The sequence below is a fragment of the Pseudorasbora parva genome, chromosome 12, assembly GCF_024679245.1.
Source record: "Pseudorasbora parva isolate DD20220531a chromosome 12, ASM2467924v1, whole genome shotgun sequence".
NCBI classification, from domain to species: Eukaryota; Metazoa; Chordata; class Actinopteri; order Cypriniformes; family Gobionidae; genus Pseudorasbora; species Pseudorasbora parva.
Window position 1 is genome coordinate 45,962,507 of NC_090183.1, and position 14,526 is coordinate 45,977,032.

Consider the following 14,526-nt stretch of genomic DNA (forward strand, 5'->3'; position numbering starts at 1 on the left):
TGGTAATGAGAACATTTGTCATGATTAAGAGCTCATATAAAACATTTTTATAGTTAAGTCGTGAATAGCCCCCCCGAATAACCCTGATAGTCTTGCAGTTATCTTCAGTTGTTATTCCTGCTTCATTGATCTTTACGATGTGTTTTAGGCATCGACTACAAGCCTCCAGAGTACAAGGAACACGACTTCAGCGAGCCCCCCAAATTCACCACGGCCCTGGCGAACCGCAGCACTACTGTCGGCTACAGCACCAAACTGCTCTGCTCCGTTAGAGGATTCCCTAAGGTACGTGGCTTCTCAAGCATCCATAAGCCGCACCAATAACCCAGCATTATTTCTGCTATTGCGAGCGATGGCTAGTTGCACAGAAATGACGCGCTTAGATAGATAGATAGATAGATAGATAGATAGATAGATAGATAGATAGATAGATAGATAGATAGATAGATAGATAGATAGATAGATAGATAGATAGCTTTACCTTTAACCTAAGTGTTGATGTCTTGTGAGACCAATCAAAAAGTGGCTCCTTACTAGCTAAACTAAAATACGATGTTTCAAGAACAGTGTTTTAATCTAAATCAATTGGATTACCAATGCCTGTTTTGTGCATGTATTAGGGATACACAATAAATCAGTCCTGTATCGGTATCGGCCGATATAGTTTCATTTTTTAAAATAAATAATGTATTATTTTCTTCAGCTGAGACACTTCAGATGCTTCACTGTTCATCGTGATGAGTTTCAATGTTTTGAAATATGATTGAACCACTTCAGAAAAAGGAATATACAGTTATCGGCTACATAAAATTATAATAAGAACATAATAATTGTGTGTTTGGGACATGGCTTTTAAGGGGGAGGCTTTTGTTTTTGTAATCAGGCTCTCAAAAATTGAATAAAAATTTGGATTTAGATTTATCGGCCGATTTATCGGTTTTTGAATACAAAAGAATTATCGGTATCGAACTAAATTTGCAAATCAGTACAGCCCTACTGTGTATATATGCATTTTCCTAAATTGTCCAATTGGGTGGGGTTTTTTTTAAGCTTCAACTCTTGTTTTAGTGCAATGGTTGATTGACAGGTGAGTGGGCGGTCATCCTGGACAAATGACTCAGGGTTTACTCTACAAATGCAATGTGGTTAAGTGCGTTTCTGAGAAAAAATGTTGGATCGCTGGACCCTTTTGGAGCTGTCCGCTTGGGTTCAGATCACCCAAATCACTCCAGGTGTAAAACACCACCTGAACCAGCCTTATGTGATTCATTAATGTGTTAAATTATCCTGAAGATTGTGCTGATGTGTAATCCGTCAAGAGCTGTTCAACAGTTCTGGCTTGAGTGAGAGACCACTGAAGTGTAGGAATCTGCCCCTAACATGCCACCGGAGAGAGTGCAACTCCTCATGGGAAAGATAACCAGACGAGGGACAGCGTGAGTTGGATAAGTGGGATTCCTGCATCACTATGACGGGATGAGCTTCCAAACACTGATATGTGGAGGCCATGACCGTGAAAGTGTGGATAGCATTGATAAGCATCCAAAGTTAACACTCACCAAGAGCCAAATGCCAGTAAAAATGGCTTTGGTGAGTAAATAAAACACCCAGCTGCTGGAAAAGAGATCCTTAAATACTTTTAAAAAAAATACTTAAATACTTATTTAATGCTTAAAAAACATAATATAGTAGTATAATAGTAGTTACTACACAAACATTGGTCCCAAAGTTTGGACACCTAGTTTTTTATTATCAGTACAAACCCGATATTGCCAAAAGTTTTGTGACACCTGCCTTTACATTCACATGCCATCCCATTCTTAATCCATCGGGTTTAATATATAGTCAACCCACCCTTTGAAGCTCTAACAGCTCCAGCTCTTCTGGGAAGGCTTTCCTCAAGGTTTAGGAGTGTGTTTATGGGGATTTTTACCCATTCTTCTAGAAGCTCATTTGTGAGGTCAGGCACTGATGTTGGACGAGAAGGCCTGGCTCTCAGTCTCCGCTCTAATTCATCCCAAAGCTGTTCTATCGGGTTGAGCTCAGGACTCTGTGCAGGCCAGTCCAGTTCCTCCACACCAAACTCCTCATCCATGTCTTTATGGGCCGACGCTTTGTGCACTGGAGCGCAGTCATGCTGGGACAGGAAGGGGCCGTCACCAAACTGTTCCCACAAAGTTGGGAGCATGAAACTGTCCAAAATGTCTTGGTGAAGCATTAAGAGTTCCTTTCACTGGAACTAAGAGGCCAACCCCTGAAAAACAACCCCATCCCATAACCCCCCTCCACCAAACTTTACACTTGGCACAATGCAGTCAGACGAGTCCCGTTCTCCTGGCGACGGCCAAACCCAGATTCGTCCATGGGATTGTCAGACTGAAGCGTGATTGGTCGCTCAGAGAACACGTCTCACTGCTCTAGAGTCCAGTGGCGGCTGCTTTACTCCACTGCATCCCACGCTTTGCATTGCTCTTGGTGATGTAAGGCTTGGATGAGCTGCTCGGCCATGGAAACCCATTCCATGAAGCTCTCTCCGCTGTTCTTGAGCTCATCTGAAGGCCACAGAAGTCTGGAGGTCTGGAGCTGTTGACTCTGCAGAAAGTTGGTGACTACCCTCAGCATGCGCTGACCCCACTCTGGGATTTTACGTGGCCTAACACTTGTTAAAACTAAAAAAAAATTCAATTGTATTTTGAGGCCATAGAAGAACCATTTTTAGTTTCCAAAAGAATCTTTTGTGGAATGTAAAGATTATATACATGGTGGTTGAGGAGAGACCCCTGACATGAGTGTGAAGCACTTTGGGTGTACAGTAGTACATTTGAAAGCGCTATATAAATGGCTCATTCATTCATTCATATACATGTTAAAGGCTTTTTATCAACACCAATAAAGAACTGGCATGACTAAAAGTTCATTTTTTGCACCCTAGTGGCAATCTAGTTGAGAAATGGCTCATTGCAGTATTCAGACCTTTCATTGTGTCTTCCAACTACTTTGCAGCCCAGGATTGAGTGGATGAAGAACCAAATGATTATTGGCGACGACCCCAAGTTTAGGCAAATCAACAACCAGGGCATCTGCTCCCTAGAGATCCGCAAGCCTGGCAACTTTGACGGTGGCGTCTACACCTGCAGGGCCAAGAACCAGCACGGAGAGGCCTTGGTCAGCTGCAAACTGGAGGTTAAACGTGAGTAACTATAGTCAGGTCTCCTTCATTTATACAGCGCTTTCTATAATACAGATCGTTTCAAAATAGCTTTACAGTGAGAATAGGAACTTAATGGAAGAGAGATTGTTTTGGCTGTACAGCAGCTCTAGAAAAAAGTTATTGTCCAGCTAAAGTAAGTTTTTAATTGATAAATGTCCATGGTAAAATATCATTAGTTATTAACTTTGGGGCCACTTACAAAACACCATTTTCAACTAAAATAGAAAACCTTTCATGCGTTCTGTTCTGGCCGTAACTTGCACGGTAACAGTGTCTGGTGGCTTGAGGATGCAAACTTTGAAACCATTTTTTAAATAGTTTTGAAACGATACTGTTATCATCTTTGAATAAATAAATAAAAAAAGTCATGCACGCTAGCATTACATGTTTAGTCTATAGGCAAGCGCATTTGAATATGTTTGTGCGCAGTATTTTTCCTTTGCACAGTGTTACTTGTCTGCCATGCATAATACAGCATGTTTAGTCATTTCTGATAAAGCTTTCATCTGTAAAGTGGGAAAGTGAAGGAGGCTGAGGAGAGTCGACCGCCTGCAGTTGATTTAGATATTCTAGGTATGATAAACTGGCCAGAGTTTAGAGACCGCAGTAGACGTGATGGAGTATAATGTGTTAAGAGCTCGCTTAAGGACTGGAGCTAAACTATTCAGTGCTTTGTAAGTAATAAGCAAGATTTTAAAATGTATGCGATGTTTAATAGGGAGCCAGTGCAGTGTTGACAGAACTGGACTAATATGATCATACTTCCTGGTTCTAGTAAGAACTCGAGCTGCTGCGGTTTGGACCAGCTGGAGTTTGTTTATTAAGCGAGCAGGGCAACCACCCAGTAGAGCATTACAATAATCTAGCCTTGAGCTCATGAACGCATGTACTAACTCTACGACATACTGTATGCTTTCAATGCAAAATGCAGAAATGTGGCTTATTTAGATAAAGTCTATAGTAGAGAAAGTAACTACAGTAGACATGACTGCATGCAAAAGTCATGCAAAAAAATAATGTATATCCAGTCATCATTGATAGCACTGCTCTTAAATTGCCTGTGATAACATTTTCATTATTTGCCAAATAGATGAGCCAGAGTTTTCTTGGTTATGGAAATCCTTTAAATATTACGGAATTTTAAAGGAATTATATCCTTTAAAACTCATCTTTGCATGTGAAAGGGAAACTCCTACAAATGCATATGCAATAAGGTCAGCACCAAATGTAACCCCGTCCATGCCTTAACAGCGCTAATTTCTGACGGTGTGTCTTTAGTAAATCCTCACAGTAGTTGTTTAACGCCAAAAGAGGGTTTGCACTGGTGCAAGCTGTTAGTAAATCTGGCCCTGAATCTGCAAATTATAAATGAAGTGCAATGTAGTGTTGTCAAAAAAGCGATTTTATGATGCATATCGATACTGAAATGAGTTACACATAAACCCGCCTCTCCTCACTCAATTGTTTCATTTTCTCCGGATGAATATTGTTGCTGTAACAGGGCTTGAATGTCTATTGTGCATTATTTTACACCCAAAGCGCGGCCCATAAAGACGCCTTGAGTTTGTTTTTGCTGATTATTGCGCTTAAACAATCAAATACACTGCAAAAAATGCTCTTCTTACTCAGTATTTTTGTCTTGTTTCTAGTCCAAACATCTAAGAATTCTTAAAACATGAAGTATTTACTAGACAAGCAAAAGTAATTGTCTTGTTTTGGGGAAAAATAACTCAAAATTAAGAGTTATAATAACTTAAAATAACCAAAATAATCTGCCAATGGGGTGAGAAAAATAATCTTAATTCAAACAGAAAACAATTAACATTATTTTTCTCACCCCATTGGAAGATTATTTATCTTATTTTAAGACAGTTATTTTCCCCAAAACAAGACAATCATTTGAACTTGTCTAGTAAATGTTTCTTAATGTAAGAATTTTTTGATATTTTGATTAGAAACCAGACAAAAATACTAAGTAAGAAGAGCATTTTTGCAGTGTACACACAAAATAATGTCAAAATCCTGTCAAATTGCGATCAGTTCTGTTTGAATTGAATGTAAACAGTTGAGAAAGAAAGCGCATGTGTAACAGTGTAATGGATCTGTGCGTCAGCTCTTAAAGTGACAGTAGCCTAATATTCCTGCTGAGAAATTATGAGATAATAATACAAATATCTGTAATATGCCAAAATTGTGGCCAGTGAAAATACAGAGTGGCTAGTAACTTTGGAAAACCTTTAGATATTAATGGCAATTAAATAAATTGTCAAGGAATGATATAAATGTTTTGATTTGATTTCCAGAGTTCAAATCTTAAGAGTTTATATTTAGCATTGGAAACACAAGTAGTGTAAGATAAATGTGTAAAATGCATGTTGCTGTCAGATGATCTTCAGTGTGTTATGATTGGGATCAAATAAAGCATCTCGTCTAATATCAGTGTAATCCAGCCTAAGCTATGTTAACATAAATGCCTAACCTGATCCGGGAACAGCTTTTATGTTTGTCAAATTATCACTCCACACGCGTCTACACTCGGCTGGATGGGTTTATTGTTACTGTAAAATGATTTACAGCCTTTTGAAAGGAGAGAAAATGAGCAGACAGAATAAGAGTCTCCACGTGTCTGATTGGGTGACGAATACTGAACTGCATTCTGGGTTTCTTTCCCAACAGAGCCTGTGATTGCTGACGCCGATAAGAAATAAGGTCCACGTTCTTACAGGTCAGTGTCTATTTTTAGATGTGTAAAGTACCAGACTAACTTCATGCCACTGCTTTACTTATAGTATAACACCTCAAAAGGCCAGTAAGGGTTTTTTTTAAAGGAAATATACGACTTTTATTCAAGATAGGAAGTGTTACGTTCTTCAAAAGTGACCTCTATGATGTTACAAAAGATTTCTAGGCTGTTATTTTGAACGGAGAATTGTTTCTTGATCATCAAATCCTCGTATCAGGATCACGTGACGCTGAAGACTGGAGTAATTATGCTTCGCATCACAGAAATAAATTAAACTTTACTGCAAAAAATGCTCTTCTTACTCAGTAATTTCTATTAACTTCAATAATCTAACAATTCTTAAATCAAGATGCATTTACTATATAAGTAAAATGCCATATTTGTTCTTGTTTTGTTGAAAATAAAATAAAAACGAAGAGAGTTTTTGCTTAAAACAGGTCAAATTATTTGCCAATGGGGTGAAAAAAATAATCTGATTATTTCTCTCACCCCATTGGCAGATCATTTCGCTTGTTTTAAGCAAAAACTCTCTTCATTTTGAGTTATTTTTCCCCCAGAAAACCAGCAAAAATATGACTTATCTAGTAAATGCGTCTTGATTTAAGAATATTTTGACTGAAAACAAGAAAAAATACTAAATAAAAAGAGCAGGTTTTGCAGTATATTTTTGTATATATTTCACAATTTTACAGTTTGCAAATATTTCATATTTAATTTTTTTGAGCGATCTACCTCAAAAGGCGCAGCTTTGAGAATATGCACCAATTAAAAGGTTTTACCTTGGAGTGCCAAAAAGCTATTTGAGTCTCTTGAGAGGACATCTGTCGTCCCCCCCGAGCCCTGACCTTACATGGGGGACACTAAACATGGAGATTTGCTGGAGGTGTCCGAATGGCCGTTCCCATAAATTAAACTGGTAATGACTCTATATGTGTGCGGCGGGAGAGACGGAATTACATCCCCTGACTCGGCACCAGCTCGGCTAGAGCTCGTCCCAGAAGCACTCTGTAAATCTGAGTTTGTGTTGCTTGGAGTGCCGAGCTATTTCCAGGCCGTCCTGACACCTGTTCCTTGTTCTTCCTCTCTGCATGCTCTCTAGTCCCAAATATGGAGCAGAAAAAAGTGGGATCCCTCTCAAAAGGTGAGGACTCGTGCTAGAATGTTCCAGCTCCAACATCAGCTCTGATAAGAATGCTATTCTGTGCACAGTTGAATTCTGTATACTGTAAAACAGTATGGTTGGTTTAACTTAAAAAAGTAAGTAACCTGGTTGCCTTAATTTTGAGTTTATTGAAATTAAAAATTTGAGTTGATACAATGAAGGAAATTGGTTTATTAAATAGAAACTGAAAATATTATTGTATCTGAAACACATAAGAAATGTGATAAATCATGAAAATAGCACAATTTTGCATCATCACAAATAAAACACACACAATTACCCAATATGCTTACAACATCTTGTAATAATATTTAAATAAAGGTTGTCGATTCTAAAAAATGTTCATTGTATTAACTCAAATTTTTAATTTCAATGACGTCAAAATGTTAAGGCAACCAGGTAACTTATTTATTAATGCAGCAAGTTTGTGGAATAATTGTTTATTCTACTTATTGTTTATTATATATGATGTATTAAATATAACTATAAAAAATTTAATAGTAATAGTAATTTATTGCACTTCATTAAGTTTTTTTATGTAAAATAAAAAGTGTGGTAAATTTGTAATTTAAAAAAAGAGTTAAATAAAAATACATATACCAGGCTTTCTGCAGGTCTTAAAAACCCTTAACTTGACCTTCCACAATTTAAGGCCTTATAAATATCCCAAATTGGAGCATCTGATATCGTTGTATTAAATTAGGGCCCTATGATTTCTGCAATGCATTCATATATATAACATCACAGAATTTCGATGAATAAGTCAAAAGTAGGTCAGAACAATTAAAGGGACAGTTCAGACAAAAATATTTACCAGACCGTCAGACTTTCCTTCGTCATGTAAAGCCATCGAGTCTCTTCAGAACATCTGGAATAATCTGCTCGATTCATGATCCTTTTAAGATCTCTTTATGAACTTTCAGAAGCATCAGTGGAGGTTGCTTAGCCTGTCAATGGAGGGACAGAAATCTTTCCATTTCATTATAAAAATCTTTATCTGAAGATAACCGAAAGTTAGTTCAATTTAATTTTACTATTAAAGCCAGTGTTACATATATATACATATACATATATATATATATTAGGGATTCAATACATCAATACATACCTCGTTTTTAACCACGGTTTTTCGGTTCGTTTTTTTGCTATTCTATTCTTAGTCGACAGGAACAAAAAAAGGTTAAGGAATTTTTTTTTTTTAATGCAATACTCTTTCTTTATTTTACTTAATAGACTTGAAAACCCTTACTTAAACTTAAATCTTTACTTAAAAAACCCTTTCCCAGTGTATTATATAATATAAAATAAATATATATAAATATTGACAGTGGCAGCTCAAAGATGTACAGTAGCATTTAAGTATGAAATTGAATAAATAAATGTAGGCTTAAATTAAAACTACATTGTCTTCAATATACAACAGTGATAACAATCTACTGTATGACAGGTCTTTGTTTGTTTGTTTACATCATGAGGTGAACTGTCCCTTTAAGTGCGAAACAGTGCGCACGCGAATGAAATGTTTATCCGGCAAGGCTTTAAAACGCCGCCTTACTTTAGTGCATGTGATTGGATATTTGCTCATATCAGCGCGTAGACTCACAGGCCATTCAAAAAGAGCCGAAATAAACCGAAAATGGAAAAAAATTATTAAATGCTAAAACGCAATTCACCAGCAGGTATTGAACCGTGAATGCCGTACCGAACGATTCAATATTATATTGAGTATTGTGGCATCCCTTATATATATGTGTGTGTGTGTGTGTGTGTGTGTGTGTGTGTGTGTGTGTGTGTGTGTGTGTGTGTGTGTGTGTGTGTGTGTGTGTGTGTGTGTGTGTGTGTGTGTGTGTGTGTGTGTGTGTGTGCAGATTTAACAAAACAAATGCTTTGAACAAATTTAATTGTGTGCGCTGCAAAAAATGATGTTCTTCCTCAGGATTTTTGTTTTCCAGTGCAAATTCAAAACATCTATAGATCATATTACATTTAATGACATGCAAAATTAAGAAATTAAGTATTTTTTTCAGAGAAATTGAACAAAATTAAGTGAGTTTTTCCTTTAAATAAGCAACATAATCTACCTCTGGAGTAAGAAAAATTAAGATTATTTTAAAACACAACACACTTAATTTTTTGTTATTTTTTTGCCCCAAAAAAAGACAATAATTTTACTCGTCAAGTAAATACTTCTTGTTTTAAGAATGTTTAGATGTTTGGACTAGAAACAAGACAAAAATACTGAGTAAGAAAAGCATTTTTTGCAGTGTAGACGTATTAACGTGTTATTGTATTGTCATAAACCTGCAGAAACCCTGTTTATCGTACCCTTATAAATACGATGCCAATATTTTTATTTGTATATGATTTTGTAAGCTTTGATTTTGACGGGTTGCCAAGTAGAAACACACTGCTTTGCGTTTTGCTCTGAAATCTGCAGATTTATTACGCATTCGGCTCCAGTGGAAATCTCATTCAGTATTACAGTTAATGATTATTTTACATTATTTTGTCAAGCATGTCAGTACACAAATGAGATTCTGAACTTATTACATAGTTTTTATTTTGGTCACACATACGCACACACCTGTATATAAACAATAAAAATAATAGAACATAAATAAAAAATCACCAAAATGACATTTAAACATTTGAATGTAACTCGACATCCTTGCCTCATTTAGTATATGAGATTCTATGAAAATGAATATATATATATATATATATATATATATATATATATATATATATATATATATATAGTGAATATATAAAATATTATTTTATTGCCGTCTCATTTTTCCATGGTATAAATAGTGTTATTAAATCAGAATAAAACTCATTCTACAAAATATATACAGTCAAAACCTAAATGTATTCAGACACCTTTAACATTTCTCACATCACAGTTTATTCTCTATAGTTTAGAAAATGGTTATAAATATGCAAAGACCTGAACAAACTCATCTTGATAATGTCAGATAACTTTGAAAGCGATGTAATGATCCTAATTAACCAATCAGCTGTTAGATTTAAGAACACAATTAGATAACACACATTTAGCTCAACCAATGAGCAAGCAGTGCTTCATTTTGTTCAGTCTGTGGTGTCAAAGGTCACATTAGCACACTCAAAACATAATTTGTTGAATTTACTTTCAAAAGCAGCGTCAAGTAGTTCCACACAACTATATTGAGTACGTTTTACAAATAGCAATTTAGTTATATGAACAGAAGAATGTCAAGTAAAGCTGACAAAATGTCTATAAAGCTCCACTGTGTGATATTTCCCCCATCTAGCGGTGTAAAGGTTTATGACCATCCAGTGAATATTAGTTTCTGTTCCTCTTAATTCCGTTTTAACTCCTACGGTGGCCGATTTAGTCCAAGATTAACATGGCAATCCCCCTCTTCACATTCGACACGGTGCCATCGAGTGTTAAAACGCGAAAGGCGAAGCTTGAATTTACGGGTATGTCCCTCTTTGGCTGCTGTACTTTCAAGATGGAGGAGCAACATGGCGACCGGCATTCGAACCCCTCACCCGTATGTGTGTTCAGTGGCATATTATAAACTTACGAGAATACTTTATTACAAGAAAGAAGTAAATATACATTAATGAGCACATATATTTTTGAAAGAGCTAAGTGTTTTTAGCTATGTGTCTTTATATGTGCAGTTTTCTTAATAATGTTATGTTAGATTTATAAAAGTTTATGTTAGGCGAACACATTTATCAATTTCATTTACCTTATTAGATTAACTATTTCTTATAAAAGTAAATGTTCAAAAACTAAATTCAAAAATAATTTAATTGAGGGCAGGACGTCCATCCAATAAAAGTGTTTATGTGAGTCCCATAAACACAGACATTCTTCTGGTGACCATAATTACAGAAACTCCTCAAATGTCCAACATAACTGAACATTAAACACTAAAGGCGGGCGTACACTGTGCGAATTCGGACACTCGGGAGGTCGTGAGAAATTGCAGACGCTACGAGTGATCATCGCATCAGCTGGAACACGGCACGACTGTTTGCACCGCGAGCCGGCCGCGATCACACGAGCTCTCGCGTCAAACACAGACACCGGAGCTTTCGATGTTGCTGCTAGAGCTTCAGATACAAAAAATAAAGAAGATGTGTGTGCAAATGATTTGGTGAACAGCTGAGAACAGTAGCCATTCCTTTCAACCAGTGCCGGCCCTAGCCTCTTTGGCGCCCTAGGCAAGATTTTTTTTGGCGCCCCCTTATATTGTGATTTATATCACCAAATATTTAGACAAAATAATTTAAAACCAATAACACTTGTATAGCACTTTTCTAGATACCCAAAGTCGCTTTATGAGAAAACATGAGCCTAAATTATTTTGCCATTGACGTTTTCATTTATTTTGTAAAAGGGTTTCAAAGTCACATGTTTAAATAGTGTATATAAAAGTGCAACACTTGAGCGCAAAAAAAACAACAACAACAACACTTTTGTAAAACAAAAGATAAAAACAATTCAGTTTAAATATTCAAAATGCAGTATTTTTGGGTAAAAATTCAAACACTAAATAACAAAATTATAATTTACCTTAAACTAAATAAAAATAAAATAACAATTAAATGATTAGGCCTTTGCTAACTGTGTTTAATGTGCCTCTGAATAATTACAGAGACATTTCAAACCAATTGGCATAGCATAAAAAACGACAATCTTGTTGGCCTTAAATGCTGCTTTTCAAGCCATGTGAATGCATGTTTCAACACTGCAAAAAATGCTTTTCTTACTCAGTATTTTTGTCTTGTTTCTAGTCTAAATATCAAAAAATTCTTACATTAAGAAACATTTACTAGACAAGTCAAAAATATTTTCTTGTTTTGGGAAAAAATAACTCTGCCAGTGGGGTAAGTAAAATAATGTTGTTTTAAGATTATTTTACGTATCCCACTGGCAGATTATTTTGCTTATTTTTTGCTTAATTTGGAGTTATTTTTTATGTAGGCTAGATATTCATCTGTAAAGTTATGTTTAACGTGTGTTAGCCACACGTCACGCACAATTAATTAATTCAGTGTTATCTTCACACAGTCTTACCTCTGGCTTGGTCGCGTTTTTCCTCCTCTTCTTTTCTTTTTTTTCTTCCTTGCGCACCAGATAACTTATGAGGTCGTTTTGACATGTCGCCACTTCATCCAGCACTCCCATCAAAAGTAAACAAATCGGCACACGGGTCACGGGGCCTGGGTGGGTCTCACCTCGCTCCATCCTTCAGCCAGGTGTCAATCAATTGGGGGCGGGTGTAGTAATGCCCTTATTTTGGATTTTTATATAATACAAATTATTAATACTATTTCGAAGTTTAGTTTGCTAAAGATATCAGCAGTTTGGTAATGTTTGTAATTTTTTTACATAAAAAAAAAAAAAAATTATTCCTCTTTGGCGCCCCCTAGTGAGGTTGCGCCCTTAGCATTTGCCTATACTGCCTATATAACGGGCCGGCTCTGCTTTCAACCGAAACAACCAGAGGGAGAGAGACGGCACGCCATGCGTGTGAGAGAGAGAAACTGTGTGTAAGTGTGTGTGTGTGTGTGTGTACGCTGTATGGTTGCAGCCACTGAGCTATAGCGTAATAATACTCATAGATCAAGCCATATGTGACGTGCTTGTGCATGATTTGGCAATAGGGGACAGCATACGCTGGTGAAAATCGGGCCGACTCCCCGAATTTTTTTAAACATGCTTAAAAGTTATCGTAAGGTCAGGAGGTGCTCCTAACGTGCTCGGTTTGTCTCGTAATTCCTCTCACACGCTGTGAGCCGCAACCATACGAGCATCCACGATGCCAGGTCGTGATTTCTCCTGAGAGAAAAAAAAACGTCTGCGAGTTCGTACGACAGCAAAAATCGCACCGTGTACGCCCGCCTTAACATACACTAACAACATCTTTCCCTTTACTGAAAAACGCATAACATAACACTATAAACCCTAAATTTACTCTCCTAATGCAGTCCCTTGCAAAGCATGCTGGGAACTACAGATCCACTGGCCAGTTTGTTCGTTTGTTCGTTTCACTCAACAATGTTAAGGTGACCGAACAAACACTTAAGTACAGCTGACAATACTCATTTTTAGTAGAAACAACTCCGTAAGCTTAAGTTAATTTAGTTACATGAGTTTTTTAAGTAATGTGAACAAGAATGCTTTGAGTGCAACTAACAACAGTGCAAGTTCATTTTTTAAATGCGATTAAACACTTCAGCAAAACGTGCTCAGCTCAAAGTGTCTGAAGCATTTTATTAAATCAGTTTTACTGCACTGTAAAAAATTATTTAGAAAATAAGTTACCTGATTGCCTTAAAATTTTGAGTTAATACAATGAAAATGTTTTGAGAATCGACAACCTTTATTCAAATATTATTAAAAGATTGTGTGAGCATATTGGGTAATTGTGTGTTTTATTCATGATCATGCCAAATTGTGCTATTTTCATGATTTATCACATGTTTTATGTGGTTCAGATACAATAATATTTTGAGTTTCTATTTATTAAACCAATTTCCTTCATTGTATCAACTCAATTTTTTTTATTTCAATAAACTCAACATTTTAAGGCAACCAGGTTACTTACTTTTTTAAGTTAAACCAACAAAAACTGTGTACACTTCTGTGGACTCTCTGGGTGTAATATGTCTCAGTTTGTGATCCAAAGTGATTTTCTTGCCGTACTAATTTGACTTTTTTTCCACGCTTTCGTAGGATTGTGAAGACGTCTTCTGCTGATGAGAAACAAAATCATGTACATATGAAATAAAAAAAATAAAAAAAGACATTTTTCTTTTTTTTCCTAATTTAACGCTTTGCCTCACAATTATGAAAAAGCACACATATTTATAAGATCATCAGCTGCTTGTGACATGTAATGATTGTCGTCCCTGACCGCGTCCAGTGATGTAACCCGGATCCGGACCGACAGGAGTGTTTGATGAATTAAACCACAGCCTTTCACCCACATCATGGCTTTTGTCTTTTGTCCTCATGTAGCGTTTGCAGCGCTGCAGGTTCAGTGTGAGATTCATCAGGCCGAGTGACCCCGAACTCAACGCGCTCATTTGTATGGAAATTATTTTACTGTGACGCAAACTTTGTTCTGACACTTTACCAAGCAGCGGAAACTCATCTGAGAGCAGACGGGTTACTGAAGGTCACACACACTCACACACATGCACACTCACTGACTCGCACATTCTCTCTCTCTCTCTCTCTCTCTCTCTCTCTCACACACACACACTCACACACATGCACACTCACTGACTCGCACATTCTCTCTCTCTCTCTCTCACACACACACACATGCACACACACACACTCACAGACTCGCACATTCTCTCTCACACACTCACAGACTAGCACATTCTCTCTCTCAC

The 14,526-nt window shown here is 36.7% G+C and overlaps 1 protein-coding gene across 1 annotated transcript in view; it reads left to right on the top strand.

Annotated features, from left to right (window-relative positions):
- The window catches only part of mybphb (myosin binding protein Hb), a 34,710-nt gene extending 20,599 nt beyond the window's left edge, over window positions 1–14,111 (top strand). The window contains exons 8-12 of the mRNA XM_067460496.1: window positions 149–285; window positions 3,004–3,190; window positions 5,888–5,936; window positions 7,054–7,095; window positions 13,859–14,111. Of these exons, the coding sequence (XP_067316597.1) occupies window positions 149–285; window positions 3,004–3,190; window positions 5,888–5,919 (356 nt within the window). The 3' untranslated portion in view covers window positions 5,920–5,936; window positions 7,054–7,095; window positions 13,859–14,111. The remainder of the gene's footprint in view (window positions 1–148; window positions 286–3,003; window positions 3,191–5,887; window positions 5,937–7,053; window positions 7,096–13,858) is intronic.
- Window positions 14,112–14,526: the final 415 nt, after the last annotated feature.